The sequence below is a fragment of the Acipenser ruthenus genome, chromosome 16, assembly GCF_902713425.1.
Source record: "Acipenser ruthenus chromosome 16, fAciRut3.2 maternal haplotype, whole genome shotgun sequence".
NCBI classification, from domain to species: Eukaryota; Metazoa; Chordata; class Actinopteri; order Acipenseriformes; family Acipenseridae; genus Acipenser; species Acipenser ruthenus.
The window spans coordinates 500,621-526,581 of NC_081204.1; the positions used below are offsets into that span (position 1 = coordinate 500,621).

The window sequence follows — 25,961 nt, forward strand, 5'->3', positions numbered from 1 at the left end:
AACCCCAACCCAAACCCCCCATCCCTCCAACCCTCCAACCCTCCAACCCTCCAACCCTCCAACCCCAATCCTAACCCCAACCCCCCATCCCTCCAACCTCCAACCTCCAACCTCCAACCTCCAACCCTCATAACTGTGTCAGATACAACAAAAGAGAAAGAAAGAAAGAAACATCAAAGAAAGTTGATGTCAGTAAGAAATGAAGAGGCGACAATGAATGAGCGTTGCCCAGTCCCTGGAGGAGGGTGGAAGAGGTGAAGGAGGGGCCTGTGGGGGCAGTGTCATCATCACTGTCAGGACGGTATGGGTGTAAAGAGTCCAGCTCCCAGAGCCCGGCAGCCTCTCCTCTAGCGGTCCTCTCCGTTCTCACCCGCCCCCTTGATGATTCTCTTCACGCCCCTCTTGCCAGCCGGCCCCTTGGGCTTGGCGAAGGCCTGCTTGAAGGCCTGCTGCTTGGGGTGCACCTCCTCGTACAGCAAGTCTGCAGACAGCTCGTCCCCGTTATCAATCTCCATCTGCAGGGGAGAGGACAGAGGATCACAAACACAGCCCCTACACAGGGACAGCGTCCCATACCACTGCAGGGAATCTCACTGTGCTTTCCAGTGATTCCCTTATGCTTTAATTGCACTTTGCTGTGCTTTTACTACAGGACTCTCTCCCTTTGAGTGTGCTGCCCAGACCCTGAATGACAGCTCTAGTGTGGGTGTAGTTTTGGAAGCTTGTCGAATCTCCTTCCGTTACCTTCTTGGCGATCTCCAGCTGGAAGTCCTGCTCCACCTCGTCCAGCAGCCGGCTCTTGCAGCTGGAGTAGAGCATCCGCTCCTTAATACTGCATTTGTACCCGGGCATGGAGTAGATAAACACTGCAGAGAGAGGGAGGAGAGGAGGAGAGAGAGATTACAGAGGGGCTGGGTGAGGTAACACTGCAGAGAGAGGGAGGAGAGGAGGAGAGAGAGATTACAGAGGGGCTGGGTGAGGTAACACTGCAGAGAGAGGGAGGAGAGGAGGAGAGAGAGATTACAGAGGGGCTGGGTGAGGTAACACTGCAGAGAGAGGGAGGAGAGGAGGAGAGAGATTACAGAGGGGCTGGGTGAGGTAACACTGCAGACAGAGGGAGGAGAGGAGGAGAGATCACAGAGGGGCTGGGTGTGCGCTGGGTGAGGTCAGAGTTCAGCAGTAACTCAACAAAAGAAATGTGAAGAAGTCTGGGCTGGTCACACACACACAGAGATAAAGACTGAGAAGCAGACAAAGAGACGAGAGAGAGCGCGATGCAGACAGACACTGGCTCGGTCTCTTACCCACAGACTCCAGATAGTCTCCCTCGTGGCTGTGCTTGTACAGGAAGAAGTGGTATCTGGGCGTGTCGGTGGGGATGCGGCGTGGCAGCTCCCCCAGCTCCGTGGCCTTGGTGTGCACCAGCTCCACCGTCTCACGCTCGATATCCAGCTTCTGAGGAGCCAAGACACGGGTCAGAGCTGCCCACGGGGCGGCACCCTCGCTGGCAAACACTACATTGCTTACAAATTCACAGGCTACTTTGGAGACGTTGTGTACCAAGGTATCTTACTGATTCCACAGGAAAAGTGACGAGAGCGGCTCTTTATGGAGTTGCAGTAATACGTCAGGGTCAGGGTCAGGGTCAGGGTCAGGGTCAGGGTGAGGGTCAGGGTTAACAGAGCTCACTGTAGTTCTATAATTCTTGATTATTAATAGTCCTAGTCTTGAATGAAGAATCTGTGTGTTTTGTGTGTTTGTGTCTCTTTCTACAATCAGGACCGTCCCATGTATTGTGAGATCAGTGTATCGTTACACCACTACTGTGAGCAGTTCTTTCACAGCCCGAACCACAAGATTTAACCACAAGCTCATTAGGGATCTTTTACACTTCAAACGGTTTAACTGTGAAGCGCCCTGGGATGCCTTGGCATGAGCAGCGCTGTATAAAAGAGTAAATGTGCAGAGCAGCGCCCCCTGGCTGCAGCGAGGGAGCGGGCTCCTTACCAGCTGGATGTAGTTGATGTTCCTCTGCTTGAGCAGCAGGATGGCTCGCTGTGCCTCCTCCTGGAGGGGGAAGGCCAGACCCTGCAGAGTCTGGTGTTTACTCTCCACGCTGATCTCCGTCTTCACCTGCAGGGGGAGACAAAGGGGCTGCTCTCAGAAACCACGTACTGGGCAGGATGCTCACAGATAACCATCCAACACACACAAACACACACACACAGAGACACACACACACAGATACAGAGCAACATACAGACACACAGAAACACATACAGATGCACACACACAGATAGATAGATAGATAGATAGATAGATAGATAGATAGATAGATAGATAGATAGATAGATAGATAGATAGATAGATAGAGACAGACAGACAGACAACTTGCAAGTTATTTAAAGTCCATTTTGATGACATAAATAACATCTTGCCTGCAGGGAACATTTCAGGACTGCTGTTAAATAAACCAGACAGGTCCTGAACTTCAAACTTTTACTCCGTCAAAAACAACAAGACAAAGAAGTGAAGCTCACGGGACAGGGAAAGGCCACACCCCCAAAGGGCCCCCAACCACACAAACCTACCACTCTGCGCTTCGAGTCCTGGGGGGAAAGGCAAGGGAAACAAGAACAGAGAGACTAATCCATTGGTTGGTAAATTTCTAACAGCCCATCAGGTCTGGACCAAGAGCCTGGCCTGCATGTTACTGAGCCTCTCTGACCTCACGCCCGCCTCTCTGACCCCACGCCCGCCTCTCTGACCCCACGCCCGCCTCTCTGACCCCACGCCCGCCTCTCTGACCCCACGCCCGCCTCTCTGACCTCACGCCCGCCTCTCTGACCTCACGCCCGCCTCTCTGACCCCACGCCCGCCTCTCTGACCCCACGCCCGCCTCTCTGACCCCACGCCCGCCTCTCTGACCCCACGCCCACCTCTCTGACCTCATGACCACATTTCTGGGTCATAGTTAAGCACAGGAGAGCCACCGCAATTTTTTTTACAAATACGTTTAAATGAAATGTAAAGAAACACTGAGAAACTTCGACAGGAACAAAATCAAATCCAAAAACACAATCACAAATTAAAAAGGTAAACCCTGGAACTAAAGTCAGGCAGACATATTGTTTAGCACCTTCCCTCCACTGAGGAAGGCACCAACGCTTTTCTGCTTGATTAGTTTTCTTAACGGCCGGATTCTCTGATCCGGATCAGCTCTAACGTTACTAAAAGACCAGCGGTAATCCGGACATGTGAGCTGCATGCAGGCGTTGCCTTTTTAAAAGAACACGTTTCTAAGCAGTTCAACTTATGCATCACAGAAGCGTTCTGGGACATGGAAGGAGTTCAGAACTGCGATCCGTACAACACGGGACAGAGCAGGGGTAAAGCAGGTGGTTCTGGGACACTTAGACACTAAGCCACGCTGACTGAACTACAACCCCCAGAAAGCAACACAGGCAGTGTGCAGCCAACTCAGAAGACCCCCTGGGAACCATACACTGGGGCTGATCAAGCTTGTATTAAACCCTGGAATGGGTGACACGGTTATGCAACAGGAGTCTCATCTCCACACATGAACAGTCACTCAGAACTGTAAAGCAGTAGCACTTACCTGCACCACCCTGTCCTGAAAGAAACAGGAGAAGCAGACCAGAGAGGTTAAGCAGAGCGGGCCATCGCAGAACCATTACCACAAACAACACAACACACACACAAATAACACACAAACCACTAGACTTCTAGTCAAAAAGACGCAGGAACATTTGTGCTCAACACCGCAGCTCTGGTTTAATTCTGTTTCAATGGAATGAGCAGCTCTGCTTGTCCTCACTGAATTCCTCATGCTGTACCACACATGATCTCAACCAGAAACCCCACAGCCTTGATCCATTCCAACAGGAAGGAATGCCCCCCTCCTAACCCCTCCCTCCCTCCTTTCCTACTGGCTGCTGCGTGTCACGCCCCCTGCCTACCTCGTTGATTTTGATTTGCTGCAGCTCCTGCTCGGCAGCGGTGAGGGGAGCAGGGGCGGAGCAGGAGGAGACGTGCCGCTGGTACCCCAGGAACGAGACGTCTTCCTGGGAGAGGGAGAGAGAATAAACCAGGGGAGTCAGGTACACACTACCTTCCAACAAGCCATGAAAGGGCATGTCCGCTTTCTGGAAATACAGAACGACCGGGGGGCAGGGAATTCATGCTCTCTGTCCCTCTGTAGCTCTGTCCTGTGCCCCTCTGTCCTGTGTCCCTCTGTCCTGTGTCCCTCCCGTGCGATCTGTCCGTGCCCCTCTGCCCCGTGTCCCTCCTGTGCTGTCTGTCCCGTGCTCTGCCCTCGTACCTGCAGCGTCCCGAAGATCTCGTCCTTGACGTGTCCCCCTCCGAACTCCTTCTTCACGGTTGCCCTGGTGGCTGCGTACAGCATCTTCTGCCTCACCTGCGCAGAGAAGCAATGCAAGTCAATGCAGTGTGTGTATCCTTACAGGAGTTTACCACACTATTTCTGCATGGTGATTTTACAGTTTTCCCCTATGCAATGGGTTTCCCATAGTTTCCCATGTTTTTTAATATGCTCCTCTCTGGGCTTTACAATGCTTCCCTATGCTTTACCAGACCTCTCTGTGCTTTATAATGCTTCCCTATGCTTTACCAGACCTCTCTGTGCTTTACAATGCTTCCCTATGCTTTACCAGACCTCTCTGTGCTTTACAATGCTTCCCTATGCTGTACCACACCTCTCCGTGCTTTACAATGCTTCCCTATGCTTTACCAGACCTCTCTGTGCTTTACAATGCTTCCCTATGCTGTACCACACCTCTGTGCTCTGCTGTGTTACACTTTGCTGTGCTGTACCACACCTCTCTGTGCTCTGCTGTGTTACACTTTGCTGTGCTGTACCACACCTCTGTGCTCTGCCGTGTTACACTTTGCTGTGCTGTACCACACCTCTCTGTGCTCTGCTGTGTTACACTTTGCTGTGCTGTACCACACCTCTCTGTGCTCTGCTGTGTTACACTTTGCTGTGCTGTACCACACCTCTCTGTGCTCTGCTGTGTTACACTTTGCTGTGCTTTTACTATGGAACACTTTAAGGGCTGGGTGTCTCTTATGGTGCAGATTAGACACATGGGGTTGTGTTGTCAAACCATTCCACTCTTTCATTAACACTGATTTATTTATTTTAAATGAGAAGAAATCATGTTAATGTTACAAAATGAAAAACAAGCACCCAAATAATAGAAATATTGTGTTTACAATTATTATTATTTTATTTGAACTTTTGCAAGCCCGCCAGAGTGTAGGCGTTGAGCCTAGCTGTGAATAGTTAACTGCAGACTGTGTCCCAGGGATTGCGAGCCTGGCTTTTAGGTTACACAACACAGAGGCTCACTTTAATACATGACCTCACCCATTCCAAAGCGTGCATTCACACATGAGCCCGGCTGCTTTGTGACTAGGAAATAGGAGTCTTATATCCATCCTTGCAATGGAAAGCTGCTCAGAGACACTAACAGTCTGTTGCAATGAACTGTTTACCTGCTACTGGAAAACACTGTCCTCTCTCTCTCTGAACAGCGTGTGACTGTCCTCTGTCTCTCTGAATAGCGTGTGACTGTCCTCTCTCTCTGAATAGCGTGTGACTGTCCTCTCTCTCTGAATAGCGTGTGACTGTCCTCTCTCAGAAGAGAATGCGATGTGCTGCTGTGACTCATCAAGCTTGGAATGGGTGAAGTCGCTATGCAATAGGAGTCTTGTTTCCATGCCTGTCATGCCTTTCTTTATCTCACTCTGCCACGCTGCTCTTCACAAGCTTGGCTGTTGCTCCCGGCTCTCGTTTCCCTGAGGGCTGCTTCCTGTGCTGCGCAATCAGGCTGGTGTGTCTAGGACGGGGCTTCCTGCAAACACACACTGGCTGGACACTATCAGGAACCCGTACCCAGTCCCAGGGCTGGGTCACTGCACTGATCACAGCCTTGACTATCAGGAACCCGTACCCAGTCCCGGGGCTGGGTCACTGCCCTGATCACAGCCTTGACTATCAGGAACCCGTACCCAGTCCCGGGGCTGGGTCACTGCCCTGCTCACAGCCTTGACTATCAGGAACCCGTACCCAGTCCCGGGGCTGGGTCACTGCCCTGCTCACAGCCTTGACTATCAGGAACCCGTACCCAGTCCCGGGGCTGGGTCACTGCCCTGATCACAGCCTTGACTATCAGGAACCCGTACCCAGTCCCGGGGCTGGGTCACTGCCCTGATCACAGCCTTGACCCGACGAGGCACGGAGGGATGTTAATCCACTCGTTAACACTGCAGACTTGACGAGCCTCTCGGACCCGATTTTCCTCCCCGTTAGTCTCTCTGGTTGATCCCTTGCCATTGCCTGTGCACTCTGATGCAGCGTCGGGGTACATTCCTCTTTTTCAATTCCACTTCCAATACCTTTTTAAAAGCAATTCCCATTCCGTTTGGAATCAGTTACCACACATCATTGATCAAAATGTGCAATTCCCAGTATTCTGTTAAAATGAGCTTCTCACAGGGGCAATAAATTACATCAATTGAAGTCACTGTGAAGCTGAGGGAATACAAAGCCACTTTTTAAAGGAACAGCGGTTTGAAACCTGGTTCCAGGAGACCGGGAGACTTAGTCTGAGGTAACTTTGCTGCATCAAACCCCACGTCTCCCCTGGTGTGCCGTGCAGTGACCTGAAACCAAGTTCCATGCCACAGAGTGTCTCTGTGTTCCTTCAGCTTTAGTCAATTAAACTGTCTTCAATGAAAGCTGTTGAACAATCACAACAATACGTCTCTAAAATAGCAATTCCAATTCCAATTCCAATTCCTTCAAATTGATTTTAAAAACAGGAAGTGACCCCACCCCTGCTTGGATGCCTCTCGGAGCTACCAACAGGACGGTCCTGACCACTGTGACCTCAGATCTGTAACCCAGGACGGACGTACCGGGGAGTGGTCAGGTGACCAGGAAATGAAGAGCCACTCGTAGCCCTGTGCATTCTGGGAGTCGAGGCGGTACAGGATGTAGCAGGGTTCATCTTCCTCAAGGAGGGGAAGCAGGAACCTGTCGTAGTCCTGGTCCCAGCTCCGTGACGGCTCTTTGTACGCGCCAAGCACCAGCTGCTCTGAAACACAAAACACACAGCGACCCGACCATGAGCGAAACACAAAACACACAGCGACCCGGCCATCAGCGAAACACAAAACACACAGCGACCCGACCATCAGCGAAACACAAAACACACAGCGACCCGACCATCAGCGAAACACAAAACACACAGCGACCCGACCATCAGCGAAACACAAAACACACAGCGACCCGGCCATCAGCGAAACACAAAACACACAGCGACCCGACCATCAGCGAAACACAAAACACACAGCGACCCGGCCATCAGCGAAACACAAAACACACAGCGACCCGGCCATCAGCGAAACACAAAACACACAGCGACCCGGCCATCAGCGAAACACAAAACACACAGCGACCCGGCCATCAGCGAAACACAAAACACACAGCGACCCGGCCATCAGCGAAACACAAAACACACAGCGACCCGGCCATCAGCGAAACACAAAACACACAGCGACCCGACCATCAGCGAAACACAAAACACACAGCGACCCGACCATCAGCGAAACACAAAACACACAGCGACCCGGCCATCAGCGAAACACAAAACACACAGCGACCCGGCCATCAGCGAAACACAAAACACACAGCGACCCGACCATCAGCGAAACACAAAACACACAGCGACCCGACCATCAGCGAAACACAAAACACACAGCGACCCGACCATCAGCGAAACACAAAACACACAGCGACCCGGCCATCAGCGAAACACAAAACACACCGCGACCCGGCCATCAGCGAAACACAAAACACACCGCGACCCGACCATCAGCGAAACACAAAACACACAGCGACCGGGCCATCAGCGAAACACAAAACACACAGCGACCCGGCCATCAGCGAAACACAAAACACACAGCGACCCGGCCATCAGCGAAACACAAAACACACAGCGACCCGGCCATCAGCGAAACACAAAACACACAGCGACCCGGCCATCAGCGAAACACAAAACACACAGCGACCCGGCCATCAGCGAAACACAAAACACACAGCGAGCCGACCATCAGCGAAACACAAAACACACAGCGAGCCGACCATCAGCGAAACACAAAACACACAGCGAGCCGACCATCAGCGAAACACAAAACACACAGCGACCCGGCCATCAGCGAAACACAAAACACACAGCGACCCGGCCATCAGCGAAACACAAAACACACAGCGACCCGGCCATCAGCGAAACACAAAACACACAGCGACCCGGCCATCAGCGAAACACAAAACACACCGCGACCCGGCCATCAGCGAAACACAAAACACACCGCGACCCGGCCATCAGCGAAACACAAAACACACAGCGACCCGGCCATCAGCGAAACACAAAACACACAGCGACCCGGCCATCAGCGAAACACAAAACACACAGCGACCCGGCCATCAGCGAAACACAAAACACACAGCGACCCGGCCATCAGCGAAACACAAAACACACAGCGACCCGGCCATCAGCGAAACACAAAACACACAGCGACCCGGCCATCAGCGAAACACAAAACACACAGCGACCCGGCCATCAGCGAAACACAAAACACACAGCGACCCGGCCATCAGCGAAACACAAAACACACAGCGACCCGACCATCAGCGAAACACAAAACACACAGCGACCCGGCCATCAGCGAAACACAAAACACACAGCGACCCGGCCATCAGCGAAACACAAAACACACAGCGACCTGGCCATCAGCGAGGGACAAAACACACAGCGACCTGGCCATCAGCGAGGGACAAAACACACAGCGACTCGACCATCAGTGAGGGACACATTTCATCACAAACAATCCCAAGGCACCTGACAATAAATCCATTCCAATCTATAACTAGTTTGTGCGAGTGCAGCTCACTCTCGATGGCTGCCATGCGGTCCTGTTACACGATCCTCTCTTATGAAACTCCCCCAGCGCGTCGCCCTCAGCACTGCTAATGCGCTCTGTGCTGTGAGCTACACAGGGCCGCATCACATCACACTCAATTGAACTTACTGGAGTTCACAGCAATAAAGGCTGATCAGGTTAGGCACACACATTTCTCTTAATTACCTACCTAAAAAAATAGCCCTAACTGCAGACTGTGGAGAGAGCTAACGGCTGTGCTGCCCGCGAGACCCTCATTACACATTAGAGACACAGAGAGGAGCCGCACAGCGCCCCCTACTGAAGTGGGACAAACTTGCAACAGGATCCCCTTCCCAGAGAGAACCGTCTCGCTGCGGAATCAAACCACCTGTGAGTCCGAGCCCGGAGCCCGGAGCCCGGCTGCATCAGGTTTCTGTCCCTCCGGTCAGGTTCTGTCAACACTGAGATCTTACATTTCATCCCTCTCTGCTTCCTGGTTAATTATTGATCAGTGGACAATTCATTGATATGCCTGTCCTTCAGTCCCATTACTGTAATCAGAAATCCACTCCCCAGCAACGCATCAGCAAACACATACTGAGACACACACACAGAGACGCACGCACTCACACACACACAGAGACGCACGCACACACACACACAGAGACGCATGCACTCACACACACACACAGAGACGCACGCACTCACACACGCACACACACACACACACAGAGACGCACGCACTCACACACACACACACACACAGAGAGACGCACGCACACACACAGACAGAGATGCACGCTCTCACACACACACACACACTCACGGTGCTCTTGCCCTGTGTGCGTGCTGCATGCTCTGTACAGCACTGCTGTCATTAACTCAGAGCAGCACCTCGTTCCAATGCTGTCTCACTTCCTCTCTCTGTGGTTTAACGGTACGAGACACACTTTTTACACAAACAGGTCAGTCACTGCTCTCCTGCAGCGGAGGAAATCCATTTCTTCTTTCAGTTTCCTCCTTCAGCTTGAGAAAGACTACAGCGCTCGGGGATTGCTGGCATGGGTGTGTTTTGTAACTTGTGATAGCAGTCTGTGGGACGCCATCGCTGCAGTGCACCGTACTGAAACAAGCGCAGGGTTCCCATTAAGAAACGTGTCATCAGTGAATCGTGAGGTTTTCTTTACATGACCTATCGTATGGTAACAGAGGCGTGCGTTGCTTGTATCAATACAAGACCACAAGCACAGCCATGGCTCCTCGTCTCCCCTCTCTCGTTACACTGTGGTCTTCAAATGAACATGATGTCTTATTCTGCATCGTCCAGTAACAGCAGCCCGTCGCATGTGATACACATGGTAAGGAGACCTGCATATTGCAATATGGATTGTGACATGGAATCAGTGTATGGATCCACCCTTAGAATTGAGACTCTCGTTCTCCCTGGTTAATAGTGCTTTCTCACTCAACACACAAACTTTACATCTTTTTCTTCATCTGCCCAGCACTTTCATTCTCTAACCACTGAGCTACTCAAACGCACTGCTTTCCTCTGAAGAACATCACAAGCCTCCTCCGTCCCTGTGAAGGGTCCGTGGTTTGCACTGATCCCAGGGGTTTCCCTGAGGACCTGCAGAGCACAGTGTCTGCCTCTCACTGCTCAGCAACGCCTGTGCTATTCTGAGCAGAGCACATTCCAGCAGGGTCTGCACATACTTTCCACTGGCCTGCGAGGAGATCAGCCCGACCCCCTGAGCAGCTCACACACGTGGCACCGCAGAGACAAAACAGCGACTGTTTGAGGGAGTCATGCAACTTGAAGAGCCACGGCTCAGCCTGGATATACAGCATACATGCACGTGAAGCAACGCCTCCTGCACATCGGCACAACATTACAGCATGAACAGCAACGAAACAGAGGAGGCTGTGCATGAAAGGGGGTAGCAGTGGAGGAATCTCTTAAGACAACGAGACAGTGCGGAGAAGCAATAAAAAAAGGCAAGGAGAATGGACAGGACGGCCGAATTCAAATCAAGAGAAGTTATATTAAAATGATACAGTGCAGTGGTACGACCGCACCTAAAATACTGTGTCCACTTCAGATCCTCATATCACAAGACATCGAAGCATTGGAGAGAGTACAGAGGACAGCAACACGATTCAATCCAGGATTGAAGGGCATTTCATATGAAGACAGACTGAAAGAGCTCAATCTGTATCGTGTAGAAAGGAGGAGAGCCAGAGGTCACTTAATAGAGGTATTTCAAATGGTCAAGGGGCTTAACAAAGTAGCTGCTGAGAATTCTTTCACAGATCACAGAGAGCAGAAGCGGGGGCCACGGCTGGAAGCTAAAGAAGGGCATATCCAGAACCGAGGGGAGAAGGAGCTTCTTCACAGAAAGGGTGCTGAACCACTGGAACAGGCTGCTGAGCAGAGACTGTCGGATCCTTCCAGAATAGACTGGATGCTGTCATGAACAATCCTGTGTAACCCTCTCTGTGACTGTAAGAAGACCTTTAGCTAGCTGTCTCCTGAGTGCTAACGGACCACGCTTGCATTAAGGGAGCCGAACTGACTTTTCTCATTCTAGAATTTCTTACATTCTTATGTTCAATCCCCAGTGTTGTTGTTTAACTAGAAACACTCACATGAAACAGAGTGTCTTAGTGCCACGCAAACGGTTCATCTAAACTGTATTGAAAACATCTTGTTCTTTTGCACTTTCACTGATTAACAACGATTAAAAAAACAACGACAAACAGACAGACACACAGACAGAGACAGGCAGAGACAGACAGGCAGAGACAGACAGAGACAGACAGACAGGCAGACACACGGACAGGCAGACACACAGACAGGCAGGCAGACACACACAGACAGAGACAGACACACAGACAGGCAGAGACAGACACACGGACAGGCAGAGACAGACACACAGACAGGCAGAGACAGACACACAGACAGGCAGAGACAGACACACAGACAGGCAGAGACAGACACACAGACAGAGACAGACAGACAGACAGGCAGAGACAGACAGGCTGGCAGACAGACAGACAGACAGACAGACGGGCCACAGACCTGTAAAGCAGAGGTTCTATCTCAGCATGGTATTTATTTATTTATTTATTTTATTTATTGCATTTATATGACGCTTTTTATACAGAAGTATCGCACAGCACTGTACAGTACAGAAAAAAAGAGCAAACCACAATACATTTGTATAGCGTGTCACACATACAACTGCCACAGTCACACCATTTAAATAACAGATTTATTATACACATAATAATACAAAAACAGCAGTTTGAAAGTTACATTAAAACCCTCTGAGATAAGAAAGCCATTTTATAAAAGTGTGTTTTTAGTCTTGACTTGAAAGCTGTAACGGTCCCAGCTTCCCTGACAAACGAAGGCAGAGCATTCCACAATTTAGGAGCTCTACGAGAAGCTCTGTCGAGTTCAGATAAACGATACAGAATAAGATATTGCTAAAGCCGTGTTCTAAGGGGAAGCCCAAGCTAGCTGAGGGGCTGTCATTTCAACTGTAAGGATGATAGGGAGACATACGAGGAGGGTGAGGCTGAATTACAGTGGGATCAAAGCCACTCCACTCAGATCCTGTTAACCTGGACCTATCTGTAACAGAAACCCCACACCACGGCGTGCATGGGCACTGAACTGTTTTCTATGTGGAGTGGGGGTGCTGCTGAGGTGTCTGTTGTGAGATCCTGATATGATCCAGGATGATCCCTCCCCCCCCCCCCGACAGCGCAGTGCACTCACCATCCTCGATGACCACCTTGATGAGCCGCACCGACCCGTTCCGCGCCTTGAAGAGGAACTCCTTGAGCTCCGGAGTAGCTAAAAGAACCAGAAACATGCTGGTGAGATCCCGGGAACACCAAAGAACAAAAACAAAAAACTCTTAAAAATATAAAGATCTCCTTTCGTTAGCTCGGAGGCAGCGATGTTTCCAATCAGGGGTAGAAAACACTGTATGAATATGTACTAAAGAGTGGGATACTGAAGCAGGGCCTCTTCTCTTCTCAGCAGTGTTATTCCTACTCTGTGTGGAGCTCTGACACTGAGCTAAGCAACTGCCAATGAGAAGAGGTCCACTTATTAAATACAGCAGCAGCATGTGATCCTGGGCTGAGAACCTGATCCCCACAGCCAGTGATCACACAGCCGCCCAAATATAGCACAGCCGCTGTGGGCTGGACTCGGGTGACAGGGGATGAAATATAGAAGCTCATAGAGCACAGCCTTCCTGTTAACCCTGGAACAGGGATGGGAACAAGACTCCCACTGCACAGCAGTGTGATCCATTCCAGGGTTTAATACAGGGATGGAACAAGACTCCCACTGCACAGCAGTGTGATCCATTCCAGGGTTTAATACAGGGATGGAACAAGACTCCCACTGCACAGCAGTGTGATCCATTCCAGGGTTTAATACAGGGATGGAACAAGACTCCCACTGCACAGCAGTTTGCACTGTACTATACTGGCCTGACCTCAGCACCTTGTTACTGGATTCATAGCTGATTGTAGATATCAATTGTTGTAATCCTAACTTGTTGCATCTTATTCTATATTGTATTTTTAGTAGTATAATTTGCACTTACTGTAAACTACACTGCATTGAAATACAGTTTTGTATTGCCTGCAACACCTGTAATCTGCCAAAAATAATAATAATAATAATAATAATAATAATAATAATAATAATAATAATAATAATAATAATAATGTTTGTATATGCATTGGAAACGACACTCAAATGTGTTTCCAAGTGAATGTATGTATGTATGTATTTATGGTTAAATTCAGATCAGGTTTAGCAGAGCTAAAGGTTTGCAGCTCCACAACCCCTGGGTGTGATCAAAATAAATAAATAATAAATATAAGACACATAAAAGTCAGAATGCATTGATCATCATGGTTCAGTTTCAGTGCCTCCTGGTGCTCCAGAGACTGAGTGCACCGACACAGTCTCACTAATGTGCAGCTCTCCACCTACAAGCATGTACAGCAAAGCCACGTCAAACCCAAAGAAACAGCTGCATCGCATCCTGTGCCGGCTGGCTGGATCCTGCAAGCTCCTGTCCCTCCCTTTGAGTTTGCTCTCATAAAAGTGGGGCTTTTACACAGCAGCTCAGGGTGTTGCAGAGTGGATATGCAGTGTGATGCGCAGGTCTTCATGGTCCTGATGGTCCACCTTGTATGATGTGTGCTCTACCTTTTAATAGCTCAGATTAACTTAGATTTGGTCCCCCAGGAAAGATCGCTCTTCTAGTCACTTGTACTACACGTTCACCTTGGTACACCGCAGCAGTCTTCAAAATCCAACTGTTCAATGAGCAAAACTTCAAAAACAGAAGTGAAAAAAAAAAGTTCTCTAAAGCGGATACACTATTCAGTCATGAGTTCGATGGTAATGCAAGACAAGAGAGGTGCTCACTGGCAGGAAAGGAGACGCGCTGTACTGTTTCAGTGCTGATGAATTAGAAATCTGTGCTGAAACAGTACAGCGCCGGCACACACGTCCCATGCTGTGTGTTACTATCCTTAACACTGTCTAAAAGAACCACAGACTGTACTGTTTCAGTGCTGATGAATTAGAAATCTGTGCTGAAACAGTACAGCACCGGCACACACGTGCCATGCTGTGTGTTACTATCCTTACCACGGTCTAAAAGAACCACAGACTGTACTGTTTCAGTGCTGATGAATTAGAAATCTCTGCTGAAACAGTACAGCGCCGGCACACGCGTCCCATGCTGTGTGTTACTAAGTCTGGCAGCCGGTTCTTCGCTGCGGTGCTCAAGCTGATTTTAACTAACGCAGACAGGTCTCGTGGTCTGTGGTCTGGCTCTCGACAGTGCACAGGACAGGAAGGCAGCTGTGCAGGAGGTGCTCCTTTCCAGACCCTGCCTGAGGGGCTGGATATCCCGGCGTGTCTGCTGGACTCACAGTGTGCTCCAGACCTCTCACCCTCAGGACAGGGTTTTAATATGAATTCAACGCCTGTGTGCCCCACTGCACAGAGGACACAGCTAATTAAAAACCATCCGCACTCTCCTGCGTTCACTCCCGGACAGGCTAGAACAGAGGTTTCACTCTTTATATCACTGCATTTGTTAGTTTCTTTTTATGTGGATCCCAACCATGTGAGTTATTAATGCATTCATATTGCATGCGATAGAGGAGGCGTGGTAATATACTGCTGGTTAAGGAAGTGCCAGCACCGGTTAATTGACATCACTATGAGTTTAATAAGACACACTGGTGCTAAGCGAGCTCGTAGTAAAGCCTGGAATGGGTGGCACTGCCATGCAATAGGAGTCTTATTGCCATCCCTGTTATTCGAGACAATAAGAAACAGTGCTGTTCTTTTAACCCCGGGGCTGATCTGAATGTGCTCTTGTGAACGCGGATGCGGCTGTTGGGCGCTGTGCTGCTGCAGCTCGCACAAGCATTGCTGCTCACACACAAGTGGAGCATGTTCTGCAGACAGTGTGCCGAGCACTCCTGTTCCTACCAGCGCTAAGAATGCAAGCATTTTAAAAAACAACAGACCGTGTGCATCAACCAGGAACCATCGCATGCCTAATCTAACAAGGCGCTTAAAAAAAAATACATGACGCTGATGTTTTAATAACCTGTCACAGCATGCTTCAGCAGAATACTACACATACTCAAATTCCACGTTGTAATCAACGGGCTGGTGACTTCTTTTTTTATTTTATTTTTTGCACGACATTATCACCACTTTAATTTCTGAAAATGTCAAGTTCCCATTTTTCAGACACGTAGGCTGCCTATTCAAAGCATCGTTTCTGCAAACCGAACACATCCTCAATCCGCTGTAATACATATATGTGTGCGTGTGCGTGTGCGTGTGCGTGTGCGTGTGCGTAACAATAATGCAATCAAATAAACTATAAGGCGGAGGTGGGCGGTTCCGTGTTGCCAGCTACACTGCTGTTAACCGCTATGTATAATGTATTTGCATTACTGTTACTATCATAATTAAACCCTCAGGCACGGAAACAAACCCCACTTTGACGGGAGTGAAGCCCGTAACTGTGTAACACGGGACACAGCAATGCAAAGAGGAGCCGCTTCATTACTTACCGTTAATCCCGGTCTGGTGCGCCATTGCGTCGGCGCTCTGTGATTTCCAGGCTGGTTTTCTTGCTCCTCGTCCCCGCTGTTTGCACCTCCCTGTCTCTGCAAAAGCTACAGGAAACAACACGGCACCGCCTCACTTCCGGGTCTGTGACGTGACCGCGGCTGAGCCCCGGGGTTGCACCGGGTTCGTGTGATACAATATTAACAATGATGACACAACGCAATAGCGCATTGCATTACACAGAGTGAATATCACACCCCACGGCTATAATACCAGGGTCAACAAATGAACGCACTACAGAATTATGAAATGTCAAATGCATTGCAGAATAATATACGTATGAAACTATGTACCGGTAGTTTGTTTATATATTGCAAAACCTACAGATCGCATTACAGTACCGGCAGATCGTTCCATACATTCACTTGAAAAAACTTCAAAAAAGCAACATACTGCTATTAAGCACATAAGATAAGAAAACTACAATATATTCGGTGCATTCTCCCCAGGGAACCCCAGCTGCCACGTGTAATATAATCTAATATTGTATCAGTCTTAAGATTAGTCCGAATCGAGGTCTGTGAAACCAGCCGTGAATACGCGCATGGGTTCAGGTGTGTGTAAAACTCTGCCCCCCGCCCCCAGAAAGGGGGTTGCATGGTGCTGTTGACAAGCCAAGAACAGCACTGTGTGAATTATAGATGAGAGCCAGCACAGGTGAGATAAGCCTGACAGGTGAGCGAGTGGCTCTGCTAATGAAGAGTGCAGCTCTGTTCAGAGTCTCGGCTTCCTCGGTTACCAGCAGGGGAAGAGACCTCAACCAAGCAGCGGTACGGGGACACAGCTTCGGGTTTCAGACTAACGTATTGAATTCAGGTCATTCGTTCCCCAAGGTGAGTACTGACGCTCGCTTTGAGTAAACCTACACTAGCTACTCGCCTTATACAAGCTGTTTGCAGCGAATATGTTTTTTCCCAGTGACCAAAATACAATGTTAAATAAACAAATAGTACAGATAGGGGTTTCTATCAATCCAACACCATGAGGTTTGGGACAAAATGCTATCGTGCTGTGCGGTTTGTCTGAAAATCAACTCTAATCTGTTCGGGTGGCGCACATAGGAAAGACTGTAAAACAACCATATCAAAACGCAGCTGAGACGCAGCAATACAAAGACAGGGCGATCTAGCTCGTGTTCATCGCATAAGAATTGTTCTTCATGCATGGAGAGGCTCTTCTGTTTACATATTTAAAAAAAAAAAATACTGAATCCAACTTTATTTGATAGAATAAAAAACGTTTACTGTGTGTTTAAACTGTGTGGTACGGTACATCTCTCTCAAAAGTAATACATTAGATAATGTATGTAATTATATATATATATATATATAATCAATTATACACACACATACATACAAATACAAAAACCCATCTCAAGTATTTGGGTACACATTTGTAAAATTCTGCTTTCTTCTTTGTTAATGGGCCTCTGAATTGAATTCCCATTGGGCTCATTCAACATCTATTTCCAGGTCATGGTTTTAATCTTTTAAGACACAGGTGTAAGGGCATATATTATTTGTGGGATGATGCCTTCAAGCTTCTCAATTGTTTAGAGCTGTTTCCTTAATACAGCAACCCAGGCTAGTGTAACATTCACGGGTTCACCAGCGTAAAGAACACACACACACACACACACACACACCCCTGCATTACCTGTAAGTTATTTATAGAATCCGGAATGTAAGAAGTAATGCAGTTAAAATAAAAACATTTTAACGAGCCATCGGCACTGCAGGCTCTCATTCCTGCATCACACCCTCCAGAGATAATAATCTACTACAGAAAAACAGACCCTGCAGGTGATGGGTTCTGTTCCTTCACTTTGTAACATCAGTATCACTACTGTACCTGTTTACTGGTGCAGAAGTCAATCAGTGGTTACTGGAAGCACCACAGAAACAACAGCTGAAAGAGGCAACACAGGACGTTCCACTGTGGGCAAAATGTAGGCTAACTGCCCACTCTGTAGTTAATAAGCAGCTCTGGCATTTTGCCCACAGAGGAAAATGAAGCCCTGGGAAGCCATTGGGAGATACCGGGATTTAAAGAGCAGTTTGAAATCATTCGAAAGCAGGACCTTTCACACAAAACAATAAGAAATGCACCAGATATTTGCATGCAGCATGCAAGCGAAGTTCTTTATCTTTGTACAATGACTCTTCATTGCAGGCTTCTTCTTATGATGAGGAGGAGGACTATGATTTGTTTTAGTTGGAGTAAAGTAGTGCATGGTAAGAGCAGTGCATGCAACACTGCCAAAACGACAGATGTTTATAAAAAGCAACACTTATTTTAATAGTTACATAATAAAACATAAATCCCTCCCCACCCGCCCCTCTCCCCAAACTCCTGACCATTTTATTTACAGTTGAATGTGAGAAGCTCCCCCTACAGGTAGCATTTCAACAGCTGCTCTGCTATGTTCAGTCCTCCAGGTACGATTGCCAAGGTGTCAGTTAAAAAAACAAAATACAATGAAGCCCAGACAGGCAGTCCTGTGTAGAGACAGAGAGAACGGCAACGCTGAATACACTCTGCCTCCACAGGCCCCGGCTCCCAGGAGCGCAGAGATTCTTCCATCAACATAAAAAATATCGTATTTACACAGAGAAGAGTCTATTAGGCAGCACTGCAACTTCCATGTCAGTCATCGATTGTGGGCAACCAAAAAGCCTGCAGAGAAAAACAGAGCAGGTAATCAGTGTCAATCCATAACAATCAACAGTAACACCAAGCTGTACCTTGTGAATGGACACTTGGGATACAATGTGGAGATCTTCATGGGACTTTCAAGGTCCCAATCGGGGAAAAAAAGTTGGGGAGGCGGGGGGCGACGACATCAAATTAGAAAATGAAATTAAATCTCAAATGGACAAAACTGGTTGCAAAACGTTCATGTTAATACTTTCACAGTAGAACATATAACACACACTATATAAATTATTTTTTAGACAGAAAACACAGAATTCTGGAATCAGAGTTTTTGAAGATTCCTATTCGCGTAGCCAACGAGCTCACCATGTTTGAGCAGCCGCTGGCGAAGGTCATGAATTTGGGGTTGAACTGCAGACAGGTGACAGGGCCGGTGTGCTTCCCATCCAGCACGGCCACCTTCATTCCGCTCTCCGCATTCCACACGTGGATCTTCCCGTCCTCGGAGCCTGTTGGGGAAACAAGAGTCTGGGATTTACCAGGACCCCTGGACTTCCTGCACCGTCTTCAAACAAGCAGGCTGCTGGCTGGCTTACTGACACCGGAACGGTTCACTGGTTTTGCACAGAAAATGTGTTCTGTGCCAGTTCTGCACTGTGATCCCAGAAACATCCGGTTTTTGATCCCTTAGGCAGAATTTGGCAAGCTGTCTTATATTTACCCCTCAGTAACAAATGCCATTAACTGAGCTGGTGTTTGCATTTCTATGCATTAAATGTAATACAGCACTAGGAGACAGTAACCTCTACAATCATGCATTATAATGAGATGTTGCACTGTCTGTTTTAAATGCAATACAGCACTAGGAGGCAGTAACCTCTACAATCATGCATTATAATGAGATGTTGCACTGTTTGTTTTAAATGCAATACAGCACTAGGAGGCAGTAACCTCTACAATCATGCATTATAATGAGATGTTGCACTGCTTGTTTTAAATGTAATACAGCACTAGGAGGCAGTAACGTCTACAATCATGCATTACAATGAGATGTTGCACTGTTTGTTTTAAATGCAATACAGCACTAGGATGCAGTAACCTCTACAGTCATGCATTACAATGAGATGTTGCACTGTTTGTTTTAAATGCAATACAGCACTAGGATGCAGTAACCTCTACAGTCATGCATTACAATGAGATGTTGCACTGCTTGTTTTAAAAGCGCACTTCCTCGTTTTCAGTACTTACCGATCATGATAAACTGGGAGTCCGGAGTGAATGAAGCCTCCAACATCACACCTTTACTGTTATTGTAGCCCTGTGGAAATGAAACAGAAATTCATTTACAAAAGCCTTGGACTAACACCTGGGAATGAGCCACACCTTCACCATTTGCTAGTGATGTGCTCTTAGACCCGGTATCTTTTTGATTACACAATCCACGCTGAATAATCTTTTTTAACCCGTTTTATGATTTAGCAAATAAGCTTTTGTTAAATAATAAAGAACAAACATTTAAATCTGAACTATAAAGGTAACCCGGAAATGCATCTGAGCCGGTATGCAGAGAGCTAGCAGTGTGCGACAGAAGTCTCCGTGTTTTGTTTCCATTGAGATACAGGAACAAACAGCTGCTTGCAGTCCACCGAATGGTCCTTGCAATCCATCATTAAGGATCACGTGATCTCACATACAGTAGCTCATCAGGTCACCCCTATAGAGCGCTCACCATGAAGGAGTGCAGCACAACCCCCTTGAATGCATCGAGGAGTCGCAGGGTGCCCCCGTTGGTGGAGACCAGGATCAGCTTCCCGTCGTTGCTGAACTTGAGCCCGGTCCACTCGCACGTCCTGTCGGGCATCATCTTGAAGGTAGCGAAGGGACCCTGCGGACAGCAGAGGGGAGAGTTCAAATGCAGCGCTGTGACCAAGAACTCATCCACACACATGGAGGCGTGTCCCCTCCCAGTGCACCGATTCCACTGCATATCTATCAGAGGAGCAAGAACTCATCCACACACATGGAGGCGTGTCCCCTCCCAGTGCACCGATTCCACAGCATATCTATCAGAGGAGCAAGAACTCATCCACACACATGGAGACGTGTCCCCTCCCAGTGCACCGATTCCACAGCACATCTATCAGAGGAGCAAGAACTCATCCACACACATGGAGGCGTGTCCCCTCCCAGTGCACCGATTCCACTGCATATCTATCAGAGGAGCAAGAACTCATCCACACACATGGAGGCGTGTCCCCTCCCAGTGCAGCGATTCCACTGCATATCTATCACAGCAGCAAGAACTCATCCACACACATGGAGGCGTGTCTCCTCCCAGTGCACCGATTCCACAGCATATCTATCACAGCGGATCAGGCTGATTTACCACAGAGTGAAATAAGTGAAGAAACTGCTGCTTGTGTTTGTGTGGCTCGCTGTTCTCCACAGAGGCTAGGAAAAGCAGCGATCATCATCATCACAAACCTGAGCAGCTGTTTCTTCCCTCGTCTCACTCTGAATGGTAAATCAGCAATGACCCTACCCGTGATTGCCAGCGCCTGATTTCTGTGGAGAGCTCCATCCCAATAACCGCTCCATGCAGCACTAAATCATGCATCTTAGCAGCGGTACGCTACCTTGTCGAACGACCGCAGGTCATACAGCGTCACAATCTCAGAGTTCACACCGGCTGCGAAGATGAGTCCCTCGGGGTCAAAGGAACAGACAGGCTTCCCCTGCAGGTGCATCAAACCCTGGGAAAAGACAGGACAGGAAACTCACAGCACACAGCCTACTAGTCCTCAAGGGCCAGTCCAAATCAGGCTCCTCAATTCAACCATTAGCAGATTAATACCTGCCTTTGTGCTGCACCAACAGCTGCTTGGATTTGAGATGACTTCTGAAGACTCTGGAGAAACGCAATCCACACAAACCCAAGCGGCTGTTACTTCACTTGTTTCGCTTGGAATGGCAAATTAGCCCAATCAACACCACCCTCGCCTGATTGTCAGAGCCTGATTTCTGTGGAGCGCTCAACCCAAATAATCCGTACAGGGAGGTCTAACGTGAACACAGCTGTAAATCAGTTCAATTGAGGGTATGACTGTAACAAATACCTGGGCTACAATGGCTCTGGCTGTGCACTTCTGCCCTACACAGTCACACTGTTTCCCATTCTCTAACCTTCCAAGTTTTCTGCTCCAACCACCAAATTACACCTTTAACTAGAATATCACAGTTATTCAAGAAATAATGATGGAAACAAGACTCCTATTGCACAGCAGTTTCACCCATTCCAGGTTTTACTACGAGCTTGATTAGCCCCAGTGTACAGGTAACAAGCTCAGGTGTGTCTTATTAAACTCATAGTAAAACCAGAAATGGATCACACTGCTGTGCACAGGCAATGTCCTTGATCAGAATGGGTGTGAAGTAACTCTTCCTTGTTAGTCTTCAGCTGCCTCGAGCCCTACCTGACAGTTTGGGGAGCGCAGGTCCCAGAGGCGGATGGTTTTATCCAGGGATCCGGTTATAAAGGTGTCATCCACTGGAGACATGGACAAGGCCACCACTCTGAAGAAAGCAAGCAAACAAAACCAGCAGGATTAATTACTTGCGTTCCTGTTTGAAACATACGTGACGATATTTACGACACACACCCCAAGACTTTTAAGCCACACCCTTCCTGATCTTACTGGCTCAACGTGGTGAGAGATGTATACGGTTCATCTTATTTAAAACGAAACGTATTTCTGCTTACCTCTTACTGTGTCCCGGGAAGTAGCGAATATACTTGTTATCATGAAGTGACAGATACCGAATGGTGTCTAATGGGGAAGAGAGAGGGGGCAAGTCACAAACCAGACGGCACATTAAAAGACACACAGAAATCATGACAAAGGTCGATGGCCAATTAAACGATAACTGGCTGCACATATTTCATATTTTATCAGTATAAAGGTCAGATTTTAATTTCATTCCAATAATATGCATAACTCAATTGCTTAGGGGTGCCTGCTTCTATGTCAGTAGCGTGGACTGATTAATTGAAAATCTCTCTGTGCGGTCACTTCCCATCTCCTGAACACAGCAGACCGATTCAAGTTCAAAGTGTTTCCAGGCCTGTGTGCCCTGCAGCCCGGGCTCCGCTCTTACCTCTGTCCTGAAAGCGTGAGCGGCCGCTGTCTCTGGACGAAGCGCTCTGTCCCAGGCAAGGCAGTGGCCTGTACAGTTATCTCCATTACCGGGTGGTATCACAGACCCTCAAACTGTACAAACAACTACCTCAGCCCGGGGCAGGCTCAGCAGCGTTGTGCAGGCTGCTCCTGCTGGCCCTTAAACTGGGGAATCCTGTCCCAGTCACACAGCTCAACAGGGACCAACAGAGCAACAGTGGAGGGTGAGGGAGCAAACGCTACTGATGATGCTGTGCATGTAAAAACAGAGCCTTTGTGGTGTGCATAACCTTGTGGGTTATATATATATATATATAACCTGCAGACCAAATAAACTCCCTTAATGAGAGTTCTAGTGATAATGTGCTCTTCCTGTAGGACCTCATTGAAAATTGGACACTCAGTTTCATGTTGTTTTGTGTTGGCTCTGTGGGAATGTGCGACTAATTAAAAGCATCAAGCATTGGTATTAGAATCGCTGTCAATACACAACTTTTTATTTATTTATTTAATTCTTTTTTTTAAAGTTGGGAGTCGGGACTGGCTCTTATTTTAGAGCAGGTCTGCTACAACGTTACAGTGACTGCAGCAGGTAAGCTTGTTTCTAGGACGTGAAAACCTCTGCAAAACACAAGAAAGTTTACAAACGAGAGGAGGCCATTCGGCCCATCTTGCTCGTTTGGTTGTTAGTAGCTTATTGATCCCAGAATCTCATCAAGCAGCTTCTTGAAGGATCCCAGAGTGTCAGCTTCAACAACGTTACTTGTGTAACAGAAACTTACCATCGACTTTGTTTGAGCTGTAGACCACAGTGTTGGCTGCATGCGTGTACCTGATCAGGTCCACTCCATACTTCTTACTGTACAGGGTCCGCTTCGGCCTTAGGGAACAAAGCAGAGGAAACACGAGAGGTGTTTGGATGAAGCCAGTGTGAATCTGGGGCGATCACAAAACCCTCCCTGATGTCTGAGACGCAGCCCAGCCCTCGCGCAATAAACACGACGCAGCCCAGCCCTCACCTCGCGCAATACCCACGCCGCAGCCCAGCCCTCACCTCGCGCAATACCCACGCCGCAGCCCAGCCCTCACCTCGCGCAATACCCACGCCGCAGCCCAGCCCTCACCTCGCGCAATACCCACGCCGCAGCCCAGCCCTCACCTCGCGCAATACCCACGCCGCAGCCCAGCCCTCACCTCGCGCAATATCCACGCCGCAGCCCAGCCCAGCCCTCGCGCAATACCCACGCCGCAGCCCAGCCCTCGCGCAATACCCACGCCGCAGCCCAGCCCTCGCGCAATACCCACGCCGCAGCCCAGCCCTCGCGCAATACCCACGCCGCAGCCCAGCCCTCGCGCAATACCCACGCCGCAGCCCAGCCCTCGCGCAATACCCACGCCGCAGCCCAGCCCTCGCGCAATACCCACGCCGCAGCCCAGCCCTCGCGCAATACCCACGCCGCAGCCCAGCCCTCGCGCAATACCCACGCCGCAGCCCAGCCCTCGCGCAATACCCACGCCGCAGCCCAGCCCTCGCGCAATACCCACGCCGCAGCCCAGCCCTCGCGCAATACCCACGCCGCAGCCCAGCCCTCGCGCAATACCCACGCCGCAGCCCAGCCCTCGCGCAATACCCACGCCGCAGCCCAGCCCTCGCGCAATACCCACGCCGCAGCCCAGCCCTCGCGCAATACCCACGCCGCAGCCCAGCCCAGCCCTCACCTCACGCAATACCCACGCCGCAGCCCAGCCCTCACCTCACGCAATAACCACGACGCAGCCCAGCCCTCACCTCACGCAATAACCACGACGCAGCCCAGCCCTCACCTCACGCAATAACCACGACGCAGCCCAGCCCTCACGCAATAACCACGACGCAGCCCAGCCCTCACGCAATAACCATTCAATACGCAGGATTGCCACAAACAAACCGCCGTTTACACAGCGAAAACAAAACAATCACCAAGGCAACCTCACAACACTGTAGTTTATTTACTAAGATAAGGTTTTGTTTTAAAATACCCGGTATCCAGCTGTGCTCATTACAACAGCAGCACCGCAACCTAGCGCTTCGCTGCATGGTTTTGTTTATAATTATATAAGACGAGGATTACTAACTTTCGACCGCAGTTAATTAGAGGCATTACATGCAGAAACATACGACGATGGCAAACACGTTGGTTGTAATACTAATCAGAGGGACGGGGTGCAGCGGCGTGGTAAAACAAGGGGTAATGCACGGTATGTTATCATGAGTCTTTGCGTGATTACTCAAAACACACAACGTCGGTGAAAATCTCCAGTCTGCATGCACACATTCAAAGGATTTTTTTTAATGATGAAATGACCCCTTTCTTTCATCCCAGTTCACTGTGGCGTGGCAAGCCGCGGCAGAGCGCACTCGAGGCCGGGGCTCGGAGCTCTGCAGCAGGCCTCACCTCGCGTAACGCACACAATCCCCCCCTTCCTCGCATGCGTGCGATCTCATTATTAACAGTACAGGTAAGTGTTTATAATTTGCGCTCACTTTCCCTCCTGGCAGTCGTACAAGACGATGGAGTCGTCGTCGCTGCTGGAAATGACCGTCTCTCCGTTCGAGCTGAAATCAAAACAGTTAATTTTATCCGAGTTCTCCCTGAAAACCTTGGCTACGCGAAAACTCCGCAACACGTTATCCGTCAGCTTCATACCGACTTCCCTAGCGGCGGTAACTTTACGCGGTGCAGCTAAAAAAAGAAGAAGAAGATTTGTATTATTACGGGTTTTATATCTAAAGACAAACTCGATTCTTTCAAATTACGAGAAGAAAACCCGCCGAGAACCGTCTCGAGAGCTCCGAACCCAAGGGAAGCCCCGCCTCGCGCCGCCGACACGAACGCGCGCGATCCCCACCCGCCGGGCGCGCTCCCGACATACCAGAGGGCGAGCACGAGCAGTGCGGG

The 25,961-nt window shown here is 49.1% G+C and overlaps 2 protein-coding genes across 2 annotated transcripts; both read right to left on the reverse strand.

Moving 5' to 3' along the window:
• Window positions 1-111: 111 nt before the first annotated feature.
• Window positions 112-16,360, reverse strand: LOC131697678 (twinfilin-2-like). Its single transcript, XM_058988235.1, has 9 exons — window positions 16,135-16,360; window positions 12,779-12,856; window positions 6,964-7,142; window positions 4,343-4,438; window positions 3,981-4,085; window positions 2,008-2,133; window positions 1,305-1,455; window positions 745-866; window positions 112-515 (listed from the first exon to the last, which is right to left on the reverse strand). The coding sequence occupies exons 1-9, from the start codon at window positions 16,157-16,159 to the stop codon at window positions 348-350; spliced, it is 1,050 nt and encodes a 349-aa protein (XP_058844218.1). The 5' UTR covers window positions 16,160-16,360; the 3' UTR covers window positions 112-347.
• A 1,048-nt stretch (window positions 16,361-17,408) lies between these two features.
• On the reverse strand, window positions 17,409-25,891 carry LOC131697679 (WD repeat-containing protein 82). The gene is made up of 9 exons (XM_058988236.1): window positions 25,547-25,891; window positions 23,805-23,902; window positions 22,608-22,674; window positions 22,321-22,420; window positions 21,484-21,600; window positions 20,577-20,732; window positions 20,096-20,165; window positions 19,214-19,356; window positions 17,409-18,868 (listed from the first exon to the last, which is right to left on the reverse strand). The coding sequence occupies exons 1-9, from the start codon at window positions 25,705-25,707 to the stop codon at window positions 18,839-18,841; spliced, it is 942 nt and encodes a 313-aa protein (XP_058844219.1). The 5' UTR covers window positions 25,708-25,891; the 3' UTR covers window positions 17,409-18,838.
• Between the last annotated feature and the right edge of the window lie 70 nt (window positions 25,892-25,961).

Excerpts from the sequence above, each read along its gene's own strand:
- LOC131697678 (XM_058988235.1), bottom strand. The coding sequence starts at position 16,159 with ATGGCGCACCAGACCGGGATTAACG. Across the intron at positions 4,439-6,963 it reads GGTCACCTGACCACTCCCCG|GTGAGGCAGAAGATGCTGTA; the intron begins GTACGTCCGTCC and ends TTCTCTGCGCAG. Across the intron at positions 4,086-4,342 it reads AGATCTTCGGGACGCTGCAG|GAAGACGTCTCGTTCCTGGG; the intron begins GTACGAGGGCAG and ends TCCCTCTCCCAG.
- LOC131697679 (XM_058988236.1), bottom strand. The coding sequence starts at position 25,707 with ATGAAGCTGACGGATAACGTGTTGCGGAGTTTTCGCGTAGCCAAGGTT. Across the intron at positions 22,421-22,607 it reads TTCCCGGGACACAGTAAGAG|AGTGGTGGCCTTGTCCATGT; the intron begins GTAAGCAGAAAT and ends TGCTTTCTTCAG. Across the intron at positions 19,357-20,095 it reads CTCCCAGTTTATCATGATCG|GCTCCGAGGACGGGAAGATC; the intron begins GTAAGTACTGAA and ends TTTCCCCAACAG.